The 17,310-nt window shown below is 52.8% G+C and overlaps 6 protein-coding genes across 8 annotated transcripts; 2 read left to right on the top strand and 4 right to left on the bottom strand.

Moving 5' to 3' along the window:
- Positions 1-140: 140 nt before the first annotated feature.
- Positions 141-6,129, bottom strand: HMPREF1120_04101 (uncharacterized protein). Its single transcript, XM_009158208.1, has 3 exons — positions 2,917-6,129; positions 2,028-2,864; positions 141-1,973 (listed from the first exon to the last, which is right to left on the bottom strand). Exons 1-3 carry the CDS (start codon positions 5,001-5,003, stop codon positions 1,430-1,432), a joined length of 3,468 nt encoding a protein of 1,155 aa, XP_009156456.1. The 5' UTR covers positions 5,004-6,129; the 3' UTR covers positions 141-1,429.
- Positions 6,034-9,297, top strand: HMPREF1120_04100 (uncharacterized protein). Its single transcript, XM_009158207.1, has one exon. The coding sequence runs from the start codon at positions 6,768-6,770 to the stop codon at positions 9,048-9,050; it is 2,283 nt and encodes a 760-aa protein (XP_009156455.1). The 5' UTR covers positions 6,034-6,767; the 3' UTR covers positions 9,051-9,297.
- HMPREF1120_04099 (peroxiredoxin) lies at positions 9,177-10,995 on the bottom strand. The gene has a single exon (XM_009158206.1). It carries the CDS (start codon positions 10,407-10,409, stop codon positions 9,369-9,371), a length of 1,041 nt encoding a protein of 346 aa, XP_009156454.1. The 5' UTR covers positions 10,410-10,995; the 3' UTR covers positions 9,177-9,368.
- A 623-nt stretch (positions 10,996-11,618) lies between these two features.
- On the bottom strand, positions 11,619-13,918 carry HMPREF1120_04098 (MFS transporter, DHA2 family, multidrug resistance protein). Of its 3 annotated transcripts, none has more exons than XM_009158205.1 (2): positions 13,661-13,918; positions 11,619-13,540 (listed from the first exon to the last, which is right to left on the bottom strand). In XM_009158205.1, the coding sequence occupies exon 2, from the start codon at positions 13,495-13,497 to the stop codon at positions 11,845-11,847; it is 1,653 nt and encodes a 550-aa protein (XP_009156453.1). In that variant the 5' UTR covers positions 13,498-13,540; positions 13,661-13,918; the 3' UTR covers positions 11,619-11,844. The 3 variants fall into 3 exon arrangements, with proteins under 3 accessions (XP_009156453.1, XP_009156451.1, XP_009156452.1); XM_009158203.1 differs by having other exon boundaries at positions 13,749-13,918; XM_009158204.1 differs by having other exon boundaries at positions 11,619-13,918.
- Positions 13,919-13,929: 11 nt separating this feature from the next.
- HMPREF1120_04097 (uncharacterized protein) lies at positions 13,930-15,349 on the bottom strand. Its single transcript, XM_009158202.1, has 3 exons — positions 14,803-15,349; positions 14,429-14,748; positions 13,930-14,370 (listed from the first exon to the last, which is right to left on the bottom strand). The coding sequence occupies exons 1-3, from the start codon at positions 15,055-15,057 to the stop codon at positions 14,187-14,189; spliced, it is 759 nt and encodes a 252-aa protein (XP_009156450.1). The 5' UTR covers positions 15,058-15,349; the 3' UTR covers positions 13,930-14,186.
- Positions 15,350-15,765: 416 nt separating this feature from the next.
- HMPREF1120_04096 (alcohol dehydrogenase (NADP+)) lies at positions 15,766-17,249 on the top strand. Its single transcript, XM_009158201.1, has 3 exons — positions 15,766-16,069; positions 16,148-16,221; positions 16,273-17,249. Exons 1-3 carry the CDS (start codon positions 15,914-15,916, stop codon positions 17,063-17,065), a joined length of 1,023 nt encoding a protein of 340 aa, XP_009156449.1. The 5' UTR covers positions 15,766-15,913; the 3' UTR covers positions 17,066-17,249.
- The last annotated feature ends 61 nt before the right edge of the window (positions 17,250-17,310 follow it).

Below are 17,310 nucleotides of genomic sequence, written 5' to 3'. Positions count from 1 at the left end.
CGACAAGGCTGAGCTTGCGCGGAAGCCCAGAAACTCCGCATCCCACCTGGTTCATTCGCAGCCTTGCGCGAGATTCTAAAGTTTACCTAGCCACTCAATAGGGTAGTGACATCCATCCAGCGGGTGGTCTTCGAGCGAGATTTTTACAACAAACATGTTCTGATTCTGATTCTCGTAATACTTGTGTACAAACTTTTTTGGCCCTGTTCTTTGTGTCCCAACTCGCTGCTTGACTAGTCCTTTCTTGCCACGGTAAATTCACTAAACTGATTGACCCGACTGACAACTTAACTCTGAGAGCGGGAGAGACAGAGAGCAGCTAGTTGAACCCCAGCACGCACTCACAGTCCCACTCCCACTCCAACTGCCTTGGTGCATTCAAACGCGAGAGGGATAAAAGAAAAAAAGGGAAAAAGGAAACCTGACGCCGGCCAGCCCAGCCCATAGTAGACACACAGGAAAACACCCTATCGCTCACTCATGTGATGGTTGGTTGCTTGAGGTTTTGGTACTGTCCCGCTGCTGCCATGTGCGCCTCCATACTAGCAGTCTGATCGGTTTGTCCTTTTGAGGGTCGGGACCAATAGTGCATAATAAACAGGATCAGTCTCGTTCACATTGAACCTGTTGTCTGTTGCCTTCATTCCCAACCATCGCGATCATACTGCTGTGCATGAAGTGTTGTGATCAGGACGTCCGTCTATGCAAGCGCTCAAAGGTACAAAAAACTGAATTATTCCGTAATGAGCGCGGGGATGCGGCCAGCCAGTAACGACTTTGAAGGAAACAAACATAGCAGTGGGGGGTATGATGGTAAATCATGAACAGTCGTTGTGTGTTTCTTTTTTTGTTGTTTTGTTCTTCTTGGCCCAGCCAGGTGCGCCGTTTCATACTAATTGATTGCCAGACCATGAGTGACTTTTTTGTGCATCATTGCGAGTACTGATTGACTCATACAGATAGCGCCCTTACCCATGCTGTCTGAACTGTCGCAAAACTGGGTGAAAAGTAAAAGCAGGAGAAATCGTCATTCAACAAACATTTCCCAACCCCAGCCAGCCAGCCTGAACTCCTGCCGAGTGAAAGAAAATTCGATGTATGACGCGCAAAAGAATCTGAAGTAGTGGGTGGATCCCCTTCGAAGTGGTAACCTGGTCCGCCAGATGCTGAAGCAAAAAGTCGATTCGTCTTTGGAAACTTAAAATGAGATTGAAAGCACTCTTCCCCGGACCTCGTGGCTCGGTCAAAATTCTGATTGAGGATGTCCGACGACGGGAAGAAACTTGCAACCACATCAACCTGTGTTTGACATGTTGATTCGATTTGGCAATCTTCCAGGATGGCGAGGATTAAGCGGGGGACAAGTTGGTGATTAGAGTAGAAGCTTGGAATGTGCTGTTGCGCAGAAGCAAGAGAAGCGGCCTCCTTTTCAGCCACTCTTATCAAGCTCAGCCTTCTCCTCCGCAGTGAGGACATCACCCAGTCTCTTGATGGTCTTCATGTTGGTCGCTCCGTTTCGCCAGGCAGCTCGCAAGGCGTGAAACACGGCACGGTCTTCGCTCTTGTCCTCTCGCAAAAGGTCCACCATATCAGAGGCGAGTCGTTCACTGACTGGAATAGGCCCTGCCAAGAGCTTGCTGTAATAGCGGATAAGATGGGACATTCCACTATCATTCCCTTGTTCACGCTCATTCAATGCGGTGGTTTTGAACTCCTGGTACATGCCAAGGTTGAACTTGTCCACCAGGAAATCACCCCAGAAGGAATAGAGCGGCTCCAGAGCCCCTTCAACACCTAGCTGGCGCTGTTGAAGTGCGACGTCGTGCAATGACTGATAGGTCTGGTCATATTGTCCAAGCTGTGGTGGCGGCAACTGTGTTTCTTGGCCATCTTTGGCGAAATAGATGATACTGCCATCACCAGTTGCGGTGGCGTTCGGAAAGCCGTACGGCACATTGTGAGCCTGTCCAAGTCTGCTAAGAGGATTAGTGGTCTGACGGATCATAAATGTACGGGACAAAACTCACTGCTGCGGGCTCCCTGCTCCTCCTCGCAGACCAGTCCCCTGCGCTGCCTCACTATCTTTACGTTCATTGGACGTCTCAGATGCAGGAGCCTCAGGAATGCCGGTGAATGATGAAGTCATTTCTTGGCCAGCAAAGAAGCGTGGCTGCATACGGATGTTGATATTGGGAATGTGCTCGTCGGGGAACATGTCGTCCTCGATGTCGGCACGAGAAACCTGTCGGTGATGACCGTTGACATGGTTGGCCGGTGCTGGGGCGCGAAGCGGCGGCGATCTCACATCAGGCACTGCCTGAGAGTACGGCGACACCGAAGGACCCCGTGTCTCCCCAGGAGAAATGGCATCAAAGGAGGCAGGAATAAAAGGTCCGCCAGCGACATGCCCTTCCGCAGGTGCTCCTGGGATGAAGGTCATTGGAGATTCGGCGTGAAAGCTGCCATTCATCGCAGCAACGTTCATGGGAGGACTGCGAACTTGGCCGAAACCAAAGGATGGGTGGAAAGGGGGAGCCTGCTCGTGCTGCGGTTGCTGGACGTATGTTTCAGCCGGCGGCCCATCGTTGCGTGCTGACTCGAATCGCTCCTCAACTGGAAGGACAAAGTCTCGCCAGTTGTCCCTACGCCGAAGTCGATCAACTCCATCGGCTCCGGAGAAGAACTCGACACTCTTGACTTGTTGGCAAACATAGCGGAGAGTGTCAATTGTCATGTTATCTTCGGTGAGAGTCTTGATTCGCTTGAAATTGGCGATAACGTCGAGGGGCACATAGCCTTGTCCATCCATGTGCTTCCTCAGAAACAGATCTTTGCAGAGGTTGTCAATGGAAAAGTAATACTCGCTAGACAGGGTATGTCAGTTTCTGTGGTCGTACTCGGGGTATTAAAACTTACACTTGGGTCATGACCATTGACAACAGTGCATATGAGTTCAACGGGTCGTTGTAGGGCACTGCACTCATAATACCTGGTTGCAATTGCAACGGGGATGGATAACCATATACCGACATGTCAGTCTGCACGCCTGGGAGGCCTTGGCCCATGACTGCTGCGCCGTTGTAATAGCCCGGGAACATCATACCAACTGGGATGGACTGAGAACGTGCGTTGCTGCTAGCGTTGCTAGCCGGCTGAGTAGGCTGGAAAGGTTGAGAAGCTTGTCTGGAGCGACCTTCAGCATGAGAGGTTGACCTAGGAGCCTCGAATCCGTTCTGCGGCAATGGAGCCGTGTAGGCGTGGGAGGTCCCATATGTTGGATTGTAGCTGTGATTGCCCCGGCCTCGGTAACCACCACGTCCGCGCTCAGGGCGAGACTCACGTCGATGGCCGTGCTCACCAGAGTGTTCTCGGTCACGCCAGGACTCAACCTTTTCGCGGGCCGAATCTGGCTTGTCCCTCGACCACTCCCGATGTCTTCCACTGCCGCGTTCGCGAGAGAAGTCGCCGTTGCCACGCGAAGCAGAGCCCTTGAACCGATCATAGTTGTAAGGATAGCGAACAGATGGCTCACTGGCATGACCCCAGCCATTTGAGGCTTGTTCAGGTTGGGTATTACCTTCCCCGTTTGGTAGCCGATTTCCGGCTTGTGCAGTATGCCTCGAAGAGGATCGTGAGGTCTCAGTGGTTTTTGGGACCTGCTCCTCACCGTTTTGCTGCGTCGAGGTGACATTGGAGGTGGCATCGTTGGTAGCATCCCCTTTAGCAGGGGTGGCTGAGGGTTTAGCAGAATCCGCAGCGGCTTCATCTCCGTTGATTGGCCGGGTGCTGCTTGTTGGAACAGATGCGCCTCGAGCGCCACGATGGGTTTCAGACTTCCGACCTCTGTCCTGTTCACCAGAAGGTCTAGGTAGAGGGGGAGGACCCATAGATCCCGGTGAATCTTGCTTCTCGACCGGACTGCCAGCATAACCAGCACGGCCGTTGGTGTCTCGACCTCCTCTTGCTCCTCCTCTACCACCTCTGCGAGCGGCAGCGGGAGGAAGCTGAGTCTCAAATTTAGCCGTCGGAACAAACCGCATTGGAACCCACTGTTTACCATGGGATTTTTGGGCTTGCTCCTTCGCTTCTGGCTTTTCGACCTTCTCATAGACACTGGACTTGCGGCGCTCTTCCACATTTGAAGTTTCGGGGGTTGGCCATGACTGAGCATCACCGACCGGGGGTGGAATTCCCGTATCCGCCCTATCCGCACGAGATGCACGACCCGATGCAGCGTCCTTCCGGCTGTTCACTCTCGTATTATCGACATTCTTTGCGTCCTTTTCGCCGCTGGCAGCGTCTTTGCTGATGGATTTGCGCTTAACATCCTCGCTGCCACCACCACTCTTTGGAGTTTGAGCCGGTGTAGTCGGCACGCTACCACGCTGCTGTTCGGCGAGCTCCTTCTTCTTGGCTTCTTGGGCCTCTTTGCGTTGCTGCCAGATATTCACAGCGGGAATTGGAGCGGCTTTGAGAGGCTTCTCGGCAGTCATTGATGGCACTGAAACCTTCTCCCAGTCGTCATCTCCGTCCTTTGACTTTTTGTCACCAGCACTCGGCGCCCCATTCTCACGTGAAGACTCCACCGACTGTTCCGAGTAAGATCGGCCGTTCGGCATGGAAGGTCGTGTCTCATCTTTCTGGGACTCCTGAGTCGGGTCATTACCAGTGGAGTTGCTCCGACCATTTGACGACTGATCGTCTTGATTTTGAGTTTGACTCTGCTGCTGTGTTGGTGGGACATTCTCCTTCTCTGTGACCTTTTGCACCGACGGCTTGGCGGCGCCGGCATCCAAGTTGCTCTTGTCATCAGTATTGGACTTCAGTGCCAATGTAGTATTGCTAGATTCGGCAGCAGCCTGATCTTTAGCACCCTTTTCGGAAGCAGCGGGGCTGTCATTTCGAGGTGTCTGCTGGGCTGAGGTCGAGGGAGTTAACCCTTTAGCTGCCTGAGCATATGAAAAGACCGGCGCCGCGGCGCCAGTTCCTGAAGGTGTCGACATGGTCTCAACCAGTGTGAGAAAATGAGAAAATCCTACACCTCCGATTCCACTTCCACAGGACTGGAACCCCACACCAGCCACAAGCTGGTCACAAGATGAAGGGGCCAATCTAGCCTGCTGATCAAGCTTGATAAGAGTGTTGTCCTTTCAAACACCTTCTTGTATCCTGTTAACCGACGCTCTTCTCACAGACTGAGCCAGAGCCTGCTGGACGAGGACAGTGACAAACTGCGGCAACAATATTGCCTGTGAACGAGCTGAGTGCAGGAGAATTTCGTGGCGCGAACAATGCCTTCTTTCCACAAAGTGGCCTGGGTGCCACAGTCCTTGATCAAAGGCCAACGTTCAATAAGACAATAACACTAGGCGCAGAAGGTTCAACTATCGCGTAGGATGAGCGTCACCACTAACCCTGTACGGATCGCCCCGGAGGTCTAGGATACAAATGGATCCTAATGGTGAACAGATCTAGTGATGCTGCGGAATTCTGTCTGCGCTCGGAGAACTCGATCGTGGACAGAAATAGCGAAGACTCTGCTTCCGACGGATGCACCTCAGTCTGACTGCGATGACGATGTCACAACAGTGACTAGTGCCTGGTGGTGTAACAGCCCGAAGACAGGAAAGCAATCGAAAAGGAGATCAATGGCCGCAGGTAAACGGGCCGGGGAATAACAGCGTCGGTCGTGCGCAGTCGTGCGATGAGGGCGAAGTGAGGTGAAGGGTCCGAAACTTTTTGAGTGGACGCCAACTGAAAGCGACAAACTCGAACCCGGTTAACGCAGGCGCCCGAAAGCGCAGGGACTCTTTGTCGAAGCCGCTCGACAGAGACAAGGAAGAGGACGCGGGAGAGAGGGATTGAGATAGAGGATAGTGAGAGAGGGATGAGAGGAGTGAAGTTGAGTAAGTGGTTGGTGGTAGTGAGAGGAGTTTGGTTTGTGGTGTGTGGGTAAAGCGTGCAAGTTCTTTTTCGGTCAATCAATTAACTAAGCGCAGCCTGAGCTTCGGCTTGGGAGCAGCGCAGCGCAGCGCAGTTTTGGGGGGAAACTTTTTAGTGGAATACTAATTGAATCGCGGCGGGAGCAGCACTGAATTTCCATTTCCTAGCGCGGCATTTGCGGACATTTGACGGCAACGACTCGCAGTCAGCGAACGAAGAGCCGCGCAGCCGGCAAACTGAAAGTGAGAACCCTCTCCACCACGCACTACTACAAGTCACGGGCAATGCCAGTCAGTGCCAGTGCTAGACAATTTGATTCACAATCCATTGTCCTCACTACCGTTGGTTGCACGGCGAGATACCACTGAACAAGGATTACTACGACTGCGACCAGCGCCCTGGCAAAGACGTGTGACGCCAGTGCTGCCTGCGGCTGCGTTTCCTGTTTACACCTCTCCGGGCAACTTCAACACATCAATCCTGACCAATACTAATTGCGGTGCACCAGGCCAGTAACACTGTCTGCCTGCTCATACCCTGCCTCGTTCGTTACGAACCCTTCCGACTCTTTCCTTCGTTGGCCGCGGATAACGACGCCAAACAGCCCCCGAGCCATCTCTTGCATAATGGCTGCTTTAGCCTGCATCTCTAAATGAATGTCCCCATTCGCCCGGTTTGGGAAGTGACTGGGCAATGCCTGTCCCGGCGAGGCTGAAGCTATTCTGAATTCTAGAGACAACCGGTAGTGCTGGCTGCGGATGGGCCAACAGCTGGCGATCGGGGAGGCCACGCATTGGCTAAAAGCAGTAGATTAACAAGACCACATGGCTACCACTACAACCTCTCTCAACCCTTCTCTCCTCGCGATTCTTCTTGTTACTCAGAGCCGGACAGGGTCTGGCGCTGAGATCGTGTTCCATTATCCCCCAGATCCTTTGTCTCCAGATCGGATTTCGCCTGCATGGCGGTCCACGGATGACGACGAGGCAGAAAGCTCAAGCAGTGATTCGGGGGAGTCGTCTTCGGAGGAAGATTTCGAACTGTTCACCAAAGGTAGCCAGGATGGAGCAGTACCACCGGCACCGGTAACAGCAGGATCTGGAAGCCGTGGTGACCGGTCACAGCGGTCTGACGATGAGGATGAGGATCATATGCTGAAGCAAAAGAGCCGGGACGACGGAGGGTGGAAACCACAATGGGAACCACTCCTCGGGCTGGGAGAGGACGGGCTAGCCAACCTGCTGGCTCCAGGCCGTGCCTGGCATAAACGCAAGTTTGAGCTGGGCATCAACGACTTCACGTTCCTTGGTCGGCCGGTGTACGCTCGGGAGGATGGTTTGTGGCGGAAGCCCAAATCCAAAAAGTCATCTCGGGCGGAGGACGATAGTGTACAACAGTCCTCCGATACGGCCAACGGAAGTGACAGCGACAAGGACGAGGAGGCTCCGGCCGACGATGAGACACACGCCGTCAAGGATAAAGCTGAAACAAAGGAGCATCGAACAGTTGAACCGCCTAAAAGCCAGTTGACCATGTTCCATGCTGTTTTCGTGATGGACCCTCCACCCTTAGAGCACACCTTACGTGTTAAGGACATGTATGACCACGTTGCGAGGAAAATGTCCAAAGTCTTGAAATGGGAGCAATCGCATCATGACTATGTCTGGGAGCAGTCAGAATTGATGCACTCAATCAAAGCGAGCCACTTTCAGCAGAAGTCGCCCACCAAGGCGCTTTACACGGAACTGCTTCGGAGATCGTCCCTAGCAGCGGCTATGGGCAAAGTGTTCGACAATATTTCGGCCTCCAGAATAGCCGCCATCACTCTCAGTTCCAAACTGTCTGTGTCTTTTCAGATTCCTCCAGTCACCTCGACCTCGTATCTGCCCTCTCTCAGCGAACCCCCTCTTGAACCAGGGGTGTGGCTCACCACGGCGACTGATCCCGCTTCGACGGCGGATGACCTGGACTCGACGTCCAGTGGCGGAGCACTCCAGGTATCGAAGAACTTCACCCTCTTATTCAAATCAAGTCCTCAGAAGATCCTCAAGGACATTCAAGCTGCTGGCGGCCCATTGGCGCTACCACTGGCCAACTTCATGGCGAAAGCGACCCCAACAAAGTCGTTCTACAAGATCTCGATCGCGTCCCAGATGGCACTGGGGGATATCCAGCATCTCGCGCGTCATCTTGTCTACTGGAGACGAGCTATTGCAATTCCTCCATTGCATCAGCGAGACACATACATCGTCTCCCCTAATGCCAACATGAGCAAACTTGTTTCGGCATGCAAATCATATGAGGCCACGTTCCCTATGATGCCGTCGCTTCCCAAGATGCTCAACTCACTCAGCGGCACACCTGTCCCCTACGGCACCCTCATACCCAGCAGCGACCACAAAGAAGAATACTATCGAGTTCTGGCATGGCTGATGCGCGACGGCTGGGTGACACAGCTTCGCACATTTGCCTTTGTACGTGTTGGTCCGGAAGTGAAAAAGGCTGTACGTGAGCGGGAGAAGGAAGAGATTCTCTCGAGACGCTCTGGAGGAGCGCCGCCTACCCCCGCAGGTGACACCAGCAATAATAACAACAACAGTTTGGATAGTAACCGCAATGGCGATGTCGCGCAAAGCTTTGGTAGCGGAACTCCCACGACGGTGGCAAGCGGCAGCCTGGGCATTTCGACATCATTCAGGCAGCGGCCCAGTATGGTCAGCAGGCCTTCTAGTGACGGCCATCAGTCCATCTCGACTGACCATACCAGCGGGCGTGTGACGCAACAGCTGAAACACGACCCGAAGGCGGCGAGTCTGGTCTTGTCTCCTCAGCGCGCCTCACCCGAAGAATCCCGTTGGCTCGACTACATTGGCTCTACACTGGTCGGGCACACTGAGACGGAGACGGCGGAGCTGCGACGCTACTGGCCTATATTTGTGAAATACTTTACCGGCTCCGAGGCTCTAGAACGAATCGCGGTGCGAGAAGGCCTGAAGAGGAAATTTGTCTGGGACATGCTGGTCAAGATGGGGTTGAATCTGGACGGCGCCGTCGAGGACGACAAAGGCGAGAACAAACGCGTTTTGGTTGCCATTCGACATTGGTAGCCTGTCTGACCTACAGATGGGCGTAGGGCTAGAAGAGGCCTAAAAATCCCAGGTAGAAGTATGATTTCATCAGGCCCGTGACTCAGACCAGACGGCCGCCACAGTTGTACAACACAACAAAGGAGGGGAGTGGAGGATAATACTCATATGCACAGGTGTATGTGTATATACTAGTATCCTTTATTATTACAAAAACAATCCCTAAAACCACAAAATAAATCAAAAAATGGGCATACTAGATACAATATCCCTCTAAGCTCGCTCACTTTCTACTGCGCCATTTCTTCCCTGTCTAGATTTGATCCTCCTTCGTGTGCTTTACAACTTTGACTTCAGATTCTTCTCCCTCAGTGGCGCGGCCTCATGACCTATCTGGCCCGGATTCTGGTCAGCAGGATGTGTAGCATGGTCCGGTTTCTTCGGGGCACTCTTGTATCCGCCATCAAGATTATCCTGGTTAATGACCCTGCCATATTGATCGCGCTGGATCCCCAGTTCAAGCAACTTTGCAAAGACGGCGGCGAAATCGCGGAAAAACAGGTCTTTGTCCTCGGCATACTTGTCGACCCAGACCCTAAAAGACGGATCGTGCAGCAAAGCCATATCGGTCGGCAACATCATCAGTTCCTCTGGAGGATCGTCTTCTGCTTCATCACTTTCCAAATCTTTATCAACGTAGACGAATTGTTCGAGTCCATTTGCCAGTTTCTTCTTCTTCCAATCATGCATCTTTAGGAGTTTAAAGTACATGTTACTGAACCTCGTGGGGTTATTGACCCATTTACCCTCGAAGCCCGAGCGGTCCGAGTGGCAGCGACCTAGGTTGTGAGCCCCCGACAAAGCCACGATTTCTTGGTCGTTGAAGCCCATGCGATAGAAGATCCAGCGTAGATGATCGGCCCCCTTGGAGCCGTCCGGCAACCGGCCCCGAGGGGGACATTTGCTGTCGTCGGTGAAGTCGGTCCGGCCGCCGCGCCAGGATACCTCGGGTCCGCCCATCTCTTTGATTGCGACCACGGCCGCTAGTGTCCAGAGGTCGGCGTAGGTGATCCAGGGGAATTGACGCTTGATCGGTTCCAGGAATGCGCGCGCGTGTTGGAGTCCTGCGTTGGCCGGGTCGCCGCCTTCTTTTTCGTACCGCATCCCGGCGCCGTTCGAGCCGCCTGTGTTGGTGGCCGCGTCGTAGGTGCCCGCGCTGTGCCAGGCTAGGCGGACTAATATGGGTCCGGCGCTCCCGTCGTCGTAGCTCGGTTGCTTGAGGAGTTTGATGATCGCGGTGCGGACGGAGGCTAGTTCGGGGCTCGAGGGCGTCCAGGGCATGTTGGCCCGGTCTTGTGGTTGTGGTTGTGGTGACGACATTGTAGAAAACAAGATGGGGGAGGACGTAGGTAGGTTATTGAGGGACAGGATCTGGGACAGACTCCGTATTGCTGCTGCTGTGGTTGCGTTGCTTGCTGCTTCTGTGGTTGTGGTTCAGATCGTCTGGCGTGTATGTTCTGTTCTTCTTCGCGATCTGCAATATAAGATTCGATTCAGGCTGGTGGCACTGCTTGTATATCTTTCTCTATCTCTTAAACAGAAGAGGTACGTGTACTAGTATCAAAAGGAAAAGCGAAGTAAAGTCGACGATGGCAAAAGGAACAAAAAAAAGACAGTTCAGTTGGTCAGCGTCATCAGTGGACAGTCAACCTTTGGAAGGCAAGGGGCAAAAAACGTAGATATACGTGAGGAAACACAACATGCAACAAACCGACTATAAAGACGCCGTAGGTACTACTACATACAGCCTCGGCATCCTCAGCGAGGCCCATGGCCACTTTGACCCAGAAAAAGTCGAAATTGAATCGGCAACAATGCCAGTGGTCGATGGGCACGAAAATGGAGAGACTCATTTTACAGTGGGTAGTGGGTCGGGGAACAATGGCATGTGGCCAGGAAACAAAAAACTATGGTGTGAGCGTGATTGATAGAGAAGGGCTCGATAAGGAGGCAACGCAAGGCTGCGGCGCGAAGGATGACATAACCAGTAGCACGAGGTCCGGAAATCGGAGATCACGCCGGAATGGCGGAATGGGCGGCTGCGTGAGCCAATCACTTGCAGCGGGTAGGTCGTCGCTACGCTGAACGCTGATTAGCGTCTTTCGTTTTCGGGGATTTAAAAATTATTAGCTTCGGTCTGGGAGCCGAGGCTGATGATAAGATAAGCCCGATGGCGTCGAAACTGAGGTAACATTGCTGGCGTCGTGTAAATTCAAGCTTGTGCTGTACAATCTACCATTATTGTATAAACCGGAAAAGAAGTACAGCAAGCATGTGAAGAATGACCGGATGATAATATTGACCGCAGACCGTGCTGTATGGGAGTCTGGAGGTATAGTTCAGCCGACCTCGTTCGGGAGATTTTGACATACAGTGACCACATATTCAAATCGCTGTTGCGCCCTCCATCTCCGCAAGGCTGGCCAGACACACCGCGGCTAGCTTGTTGGAGCCATTCAAGCCCGAAACCGTGCAAGGCTGCTATTTATACCACTACGTTGGACATCATGGCCAGAACCCATTATATGATCGGTCTTGCATATTTGCTGGAATAAGACACAGTAGGTGATCGTCGATAACTTTTTTGGATTTACATCTTCATTTTCGGTTCCAAAATTACTCCAATACAATTTCCGCTTTTAGTTCCTCTATCCAATATCCAGCCTTCTATTAACGCCGTGCTCAAAGTCACAACTAACAAACAGAGTTGCGGCAATGTCGTTGCATCTATTTTCATTCATGTTCGTGGCTCGGCTCATGGATGAGACGCGCCGGACAGCCTGGTGGCTTCACGAGCGAGCTCCAATTTCTCATCGGCAGTAAGATCGCTCTTTGCCTTTGGCACTCTGCCCCAGATGGTGACCAACACAAGACTCGTGACACTCGTGGCCATGCCCATCCAGAAGGTGTTCTTGTAGCTTTTTCGGAGTCCCTCTCCTTCGACTGTGTACGATTGTATAATGTCACAGAGACCAAGGACGACGGCGAATCCAAGCTGAAGAATTGAATTGATCAAGCCTCCCGCGAGTCCCTGCCTAGCCTTGGGCAGCTGCGTGGTGATAAACACCGTGATCAGGTTGTAGGACAGATCGATGCCCACAGTTCCCAAGAAAGTGGCCGGGAGAATCCATGCCCAATAGCTACCACCAACTGGGACCAGTGCCAGAAGAAGTTGAGATCCTATTGCGCCAAGCGCCGAGATGATCAACAGCAGCCGGCCAGGCACCAGATGGAGAATGAATCCCTCTGCAGTACTCAGAGCAAGGCCGCCGAGAACCATCGGTGTAAACCAGGCCACCACCTGTAAAGGGGTGGCACCCATGACGTTCTGGAAGTACTGCGTGCCGTATAACAGGAAAATGCCGACGTTTCCATACAGGAAGAACATGGCAATGACAAGCTGGGCCATGTTGGGTACATGGAAGATATCCCTGGGCAACAATGGCATCTTGGCAACCCAACCTTCAATGTACACCGCCACCAAAAGCGAGATACAGCCGACACAGAAGAGAGTAGGGATGTATGGCGTCCGCCACCTTTTCTCGGCATGGGCCGATTCGGTGATTGCAAAGACAATAAGAACCACCCCGGACACAATGGTCGTCGCCCCCAGCCAGTCCATGGTAATGCCATTGTTGCGACGTTGTGGCCGATCGTTGGGAATAGAGACTGCCGATGTGGCAAAGGTGATGGCCGTCAGTATAGCACCGATCCAAAAGTACCATCCCCACTGGATGAACTGGCCTACAATGCCGCCTGTGAAGATGCCGACGAAAAAGCCCACTACCGCGAAGGTGCCGTAAAGCGCAAAAACCAAGTTCTTCCGAGGACCAGGCCGATAGACACTTCCCATCAACATCACGCCCGTGGGTAGAAATGCGGCGGCTCCTAATCCTTGGAGTGTCCGACAAAAGTCCATCATGAGCGGGTTGATGCTGAATCCGCAGATGATGCTCCACACTGTCAGCCAGGCAAGGCCTCCGAGGTAGACTGGATAGCCACCCCACATGTCACCAAGCCGGCCAAACACAAGCAGAGTGCTTGCAATGACGAGGGAGAAGGCGGTTGCGGGCCAAACACTCGATGACTGCGGGATGTTCAGGTCGACGATGAGTGTGGGCAGAATGACGTTGAAGCCAGAAACAAAGTACTCGGTCAAGATCTGCGACATGACAATCGAGAAGACAAAGGCCACCTCAGACCACATGGTCTTGAAGGCCGGCGGGCGTTCACGACCCAGCCGCTCGATTCGCACTTCCAAAGGCTCCTCGACATCATTGGGTTGCGTAGCTATCTTTTCCATCGATACAGGCTCTTGAGCGGTGTTGTCTTCCGAGGAAGTGCTCGAGGTCTGGATGTCGAGGTCGTGTGGAGGAGTTGTATCCCCGGCGAGGTCGCCATGGCTCATGATTCGTGGGGACGCGGGTATAGGGCAGTGTTTCGACGTAGATCTACGATCTCAAGAGTCAAAGACCAACAGTAACAATGTAATAGCTCTTATTGATGGCGCATGTTGGGAGCAAAAGAAGGGAAGAGACGAAGGGAGCAGATGTGTCGATTTGAAAACCTACAAGACAATATCAAAGGAGGCGTGGGAGATGAGTAAGAAAATTCGACAATTCGAAGCATACACTGCATTTGGATGGGAAGAGACCTTACGTGATGCGGAGGGCCATTCCGAGAGTCGAGTCTGGAGCTGGACTCGGAAATAATGAGTTGAATTGATCAATCGACATCGAGGACCGCATTCTCATTACAACATTGATTGACCGTGCAAGTCCGCGATCTAACAACGAAGTGGAAAAGATGGAGGCGACGGGCGAATGATGATGGAAAATGACGGCTTGACCCTTCAATTTTGCGGCTGGAGAATCGGCGCCCGGTGTAAGCAGTCCCAGGCACGTGATCCTTCTCCGATCTTGTCCGCTGTACTCCGACCATCTCCGGTCCGTCAACTGGCCGGACATCAGAGCAGGGGATGAAGGCTTAGTATTATAGTACCTCAGGCTATGTACAACAAGGCTGCAAGAATATGTATGTTGATGCTGTCTTTGTCTCGTCCCTATATTGTTTGTCCCCGCAGGCCGGGGAGTCCTTTCAGACTGTTACTGGTCTCGCTTCAGACCTCGACCGTGGCATCTCCTCCATGCTGTTCGCTTCAGTCGAATTTGGGTTGGCTACCGCGGGTGCCGTGCCAGGGCCCTGCCGCATCCTTGTTTCCTCGACTCGATGGTTGTGCAGAGACATTCCGAAAACAATCAAAGTGAGCATGTAGAGTATGCTGTACCATTTGTTGATCAGCAGTCGCTCGTAGGGACCAATCAAATAAAGCAACTCACCATTGGATCCCGGCCAAGCCAGCACTGGTTCCAGCAAGACCGACCCCAGCATGATATTTATTGGTACTCCTTGGCACGATGCTTCTCGATCGAAGGCTGGTATCCCAAGGGCTGTATGGGGTGTTCCAAAGACCGTAGCCGTCACCGCGGCCGAACCAGAAGTTGTGGAAATTGGTCCAGTTGGCCAAGGCGGAGAAGGTGACCAGCCAAAAAATCACACCGAAGATCTCGAGGTTCAGTATGGCCCAACGGTTGTACAGACCCGGCTTGAGGGACAACGCGATAAAGTAGTAGGCAAATATCACTAGACTCGCCGATGACTGCATTGGTCAGTTCTCAGACTGTATCGCCACCACACTCCAATCGAGACGTACCGTAAAGAGCGCAACCGCAAAGGAGGCATACCCTCCCCAAATCGCAGTAGCTGCCGATGTGAAGACAAGCACCAGGACCGACAGAGCCAACCTTGCGCACCCAACGTAGGTCGACCACCGCGGCATGGGCACAATTTCGGGACCGTTGTCGGCGGCGGAAGGCATTCTGAGTGATGTGGAGGTCGAGAACCGTGATATGGTACGGGAATGCTCCTCTTGAGGACTTTGCTCAGCCATCGGCACAGGAAGAGACATGATTGCAAAGCCACGTCGTCAGCAAGCTCGGGAGGAGGATCAGAACACGAATTCGGGCACTTCAACATTGACTGAATTGCCAGGTGTCTTTATGCCCATGATGGGTTGTGACGCCGGCATGGGGCGTCTGCGAACAGTGAAAAAGGCGACGAAGAATGGCGCTTCCCCCGACAACGTACAAAGAATGCACAGGCATCGAGACCGCGAAGGAGCAGCCTCGTGGTAGGGGTCAGGGCTCAACATGAATGTCCATTGGCTGGTCACCCGAAACATCTTGGGACAAAGATCTTCATCCGTCAATGCTCGGGAAAGTAGATAAAGGCTTTGTTTCCACCAGGCTGGTGCTGGCGTATGAAACAGTGAGTGGTCACCTCGGTTGCTTACCTAGCTACCTACATTGTACTGTCCAGAAATAATGGCCCAAACCTCTGGACCTGTTTTCTCATCGCAGCATCACGGGCCTGGCAATGGCAATGGCAATGGCAATGGCAATGGCAATGGCAATGGCAATGACAGCGGCCCAGTCCTCTGACTACTAAAGGGCATTTCTGCCAGGACTTACCTTAGCAGATGGGTTGGCGTGCTATACAATTGTACAAAAAAATGGCGCGTATGAAGAAGCGGATTCCATATCCGCTGGCACCATAATTTGAAGCACGTAGCGGCATCGCATGTGAAGTCAATAGTGACATCAGCGCCGGAGAAGCTCCGGATGCAACTTGAACTGTGGACAACAATGTTGTAATTGACCCGCGCTTCACTGTCCTCAGTAACTATTATCACTGCTTCCTGTGCCAGTGTATATAAATTTCACGCCCTGAACGGATTGTAAATCTCTCCTCTTTGTGGTTGGATCATGCTTTCCCAGTTAAAGTCACAAGCCCCCTCAAGATTATCCCAGTTAGCACGGCAGTTGGCTGGTCAAAAGAGGACAATGGCAGGATACACCAAGACGAAGTTCACTCTGAACACCGGTGCCGAAATTCCAGCTATTGGCTTCGGCACATGGCAGGTAAGGATATCCGCCTGTCTGATGTCGATCACAAACAAGACCGCCCCTTTGATTGACAGAATCTGGCTTATGATCTAGGATAAAGAAGCACAAGAAGATGCAGTGTACGAGGCGTTGAAAGCAGGTTACCGACATATTGACACTGCCAGAGTGTAAGCGTGCCCCCTTCTACCAGGCCCCGTATCTTTCTGACAATCCCTCAGCTATGGCACCGAGCCTGGAGTGGCTAAAGGGATCCAAAAGAGTGGCGTGCCGCGGAGTGACATCTTCATCACCACCAAACTATGGAACAATGCACACCATCCAGACGATGTGGAAAAGGCATGCGATGCCTCGCTGAAGGATCTGCAGACCGACTATCTGGACTTGTATCTGATGCACTGGCCGAGTCCATTCGCGCGCAGCGACAAACTCTTCCCCAAGGAGGGCGAGAAGATCCTCACTGGTGACACGGATTATGTCGACACCTACAAGGCCATGGAGAAATTGGTGGAAAAGGGCAAATGCAAGGCCATTGGCGTCAGCAATTTTTCCAAGGCTGAACTTGAGCGTCTACTGAAGGAAGCCTCGATCGTACCGGCCGTGCACCAGCTCGAATGCCACCCTTACCTGCAACAATCCAGTTTCGCCGAGTGGCACAAGGAGAAGGGCATCCACATCACTCAGTACTCGCCTTTCGGCAACGCCAACCCAATCTACGAGGGAGGGCAGAACGTGCCCAAGCTGATTGATGACCCGGTTCTGACCGACATTGGGAGGAAATATGGCAAGAATGGAGCACAGGTGGCCCTGGCCTGGGGAATCGCCAGAGGACACAGCGTGATTCCAAAGTCCAAGACTCCGGCGCGCATCAAGGCCAACTTTGAAGGCGACTTCAAGCTCGACCCGGAGGACGTGAAGAAGATTGACGCCCTTGACAAGAAATTGAGATTCAACGACCCATCGGACTCGTTTGGATGGAACTTCTACGCCGACCTTGATGGGAAGAAGAAATAGACAGTAGCGCCTGAGGATACCGCAGGAGCGAGCTTCGGCCGTCCAAGAGAAAGATGTTCGGGACATTTCTGCCCTCATTTCTAGATTCCCACATTATTCATCTGAGGAGTTGTAGGTTGCCGCCGTTGTAGACTGTAGTTGTACATTGTATGCTGTGTTTCTGCAGGAGTGTCTCTATTCTCGGAGTCACCTACCGGGGACGAACAACTGTGCCCGAACAACTCAGTGGGCAGGTAACCGGTCTT

Source organism: Exophiala dermatitidis (assembly GCF_000230625.1).
Source record: "Exophiala dermatitidis NIH/UT8656 unplaced genomic scaffold supercont1.3, whole genome shotgun sequence".
Classification (NCBI taxonomy): Eukaryota; Fungi; Ascomycota; class Eurotiomycetes; order Chaetothyriales; family Herpotrichiellaceae; genus Exophiala; species Exophiala dermatitidis.
This window is presented reverse-complemented; position numbering and strand designations above follow the sequence as displayed.

Excerpts from the sequence above, each read along its gene's own strand:
- HMPREF1120_04098 (XM_009158203.1), bottom strand. The coding sequence starts at position 13,843 with ATGAGAATGCGGTCCTCGATGTCGATTGATCAATTCAACTCATTATTT. Across the intron at positions 13,541-13,748 it reads GGAATGGCCCTCCGCATCAC|ATCTACGTCGAAACACTGCC; the intron begins GTAAGGTCTCTT and ends TTGAGATCGTAG.
- HMPREF1120_04101 (XM_009158208.1), bottom strand. The coding sequence starts at position 5,003 with ATGTCGACACCTTCAGGAACTGGCGCCGCGGCGCCGGTCTTTTCATAT. Across the intron at positions 2,865-2,916 it reads TCAATGGTCATGACCCAAGT|CGAGTATTACTTTTCCATTG; the intron begins GTAAGTTTTAAT and ends TACCCTGTCTAG. Across the intron at positions 1,974-2,027 it reads GGAGCAGGGAGCCCGCAGCA|ACTTGGACAGGCTCACAATG; the intron begins GTGAGTTTTGTC and ends TCCTCTTAGCAG.
- HMPREF1120_04100 (XM_009158207.1), top strand. The coding sequence starts at position 6,768 with ATGGCTACCACTACAACCTCTCTCAACCCTTCTCTCCTCGCGATTCTT.
- HMPREF1120_04099 (XM_009158206.1), bottom strand. The coding sequence starts at position 10,409 with ATGTCGTCACCACAACCACAACCACAAGACCGGGCCAACATGCCCTGG.
- HMPREF1120_04097 (XM_009158202.1), bottom strand. The coding sequence starts at position 15,057 with ATGTCTCTTCCTGTGCCGATGGCTGAGCAAAGTCCTCAAGAGGAGCAT. Across the intron at positions 14,749-14,802 it reads TTGCGGTTGCGCTCTTTACG|TCATCGGCGAGTCTAGTGAT; the intron begins GTACGTCTCGAT and ends TGACCAATGCAG. Across the intron at positions 14,371-14,428 it reads GGCTTGGCCGGGATCCAATG|CATACTCTACATGCTCACTT; the intron begins GTGAGTTGCTTT and ends CAAATGGTACAG.
- HMPREF1120_04096 (XM_009158201.1), top strand. The coding sequence starts at position 15,914 with ATGCTTTCCCAGTTAAAGTCACAAGCCCCCTCAAGATTATCCCAGTTA. Across the intron at positions 16,070-16,147 it reads TTGGCTTCGGCACATGGCAG|GATAAAGAAGCACAAGAAGA; the intron begins GTAAGGATATCC and ends CTTATGATCTAG. Across the intron at positions 16,222-16,272 it reads CATATTGACACTGCCAGAGT|CTATGGCACCGAGCCTGGAG; the intron begins GTAAGCGTGCCC and ends ACAATCCCTCAG.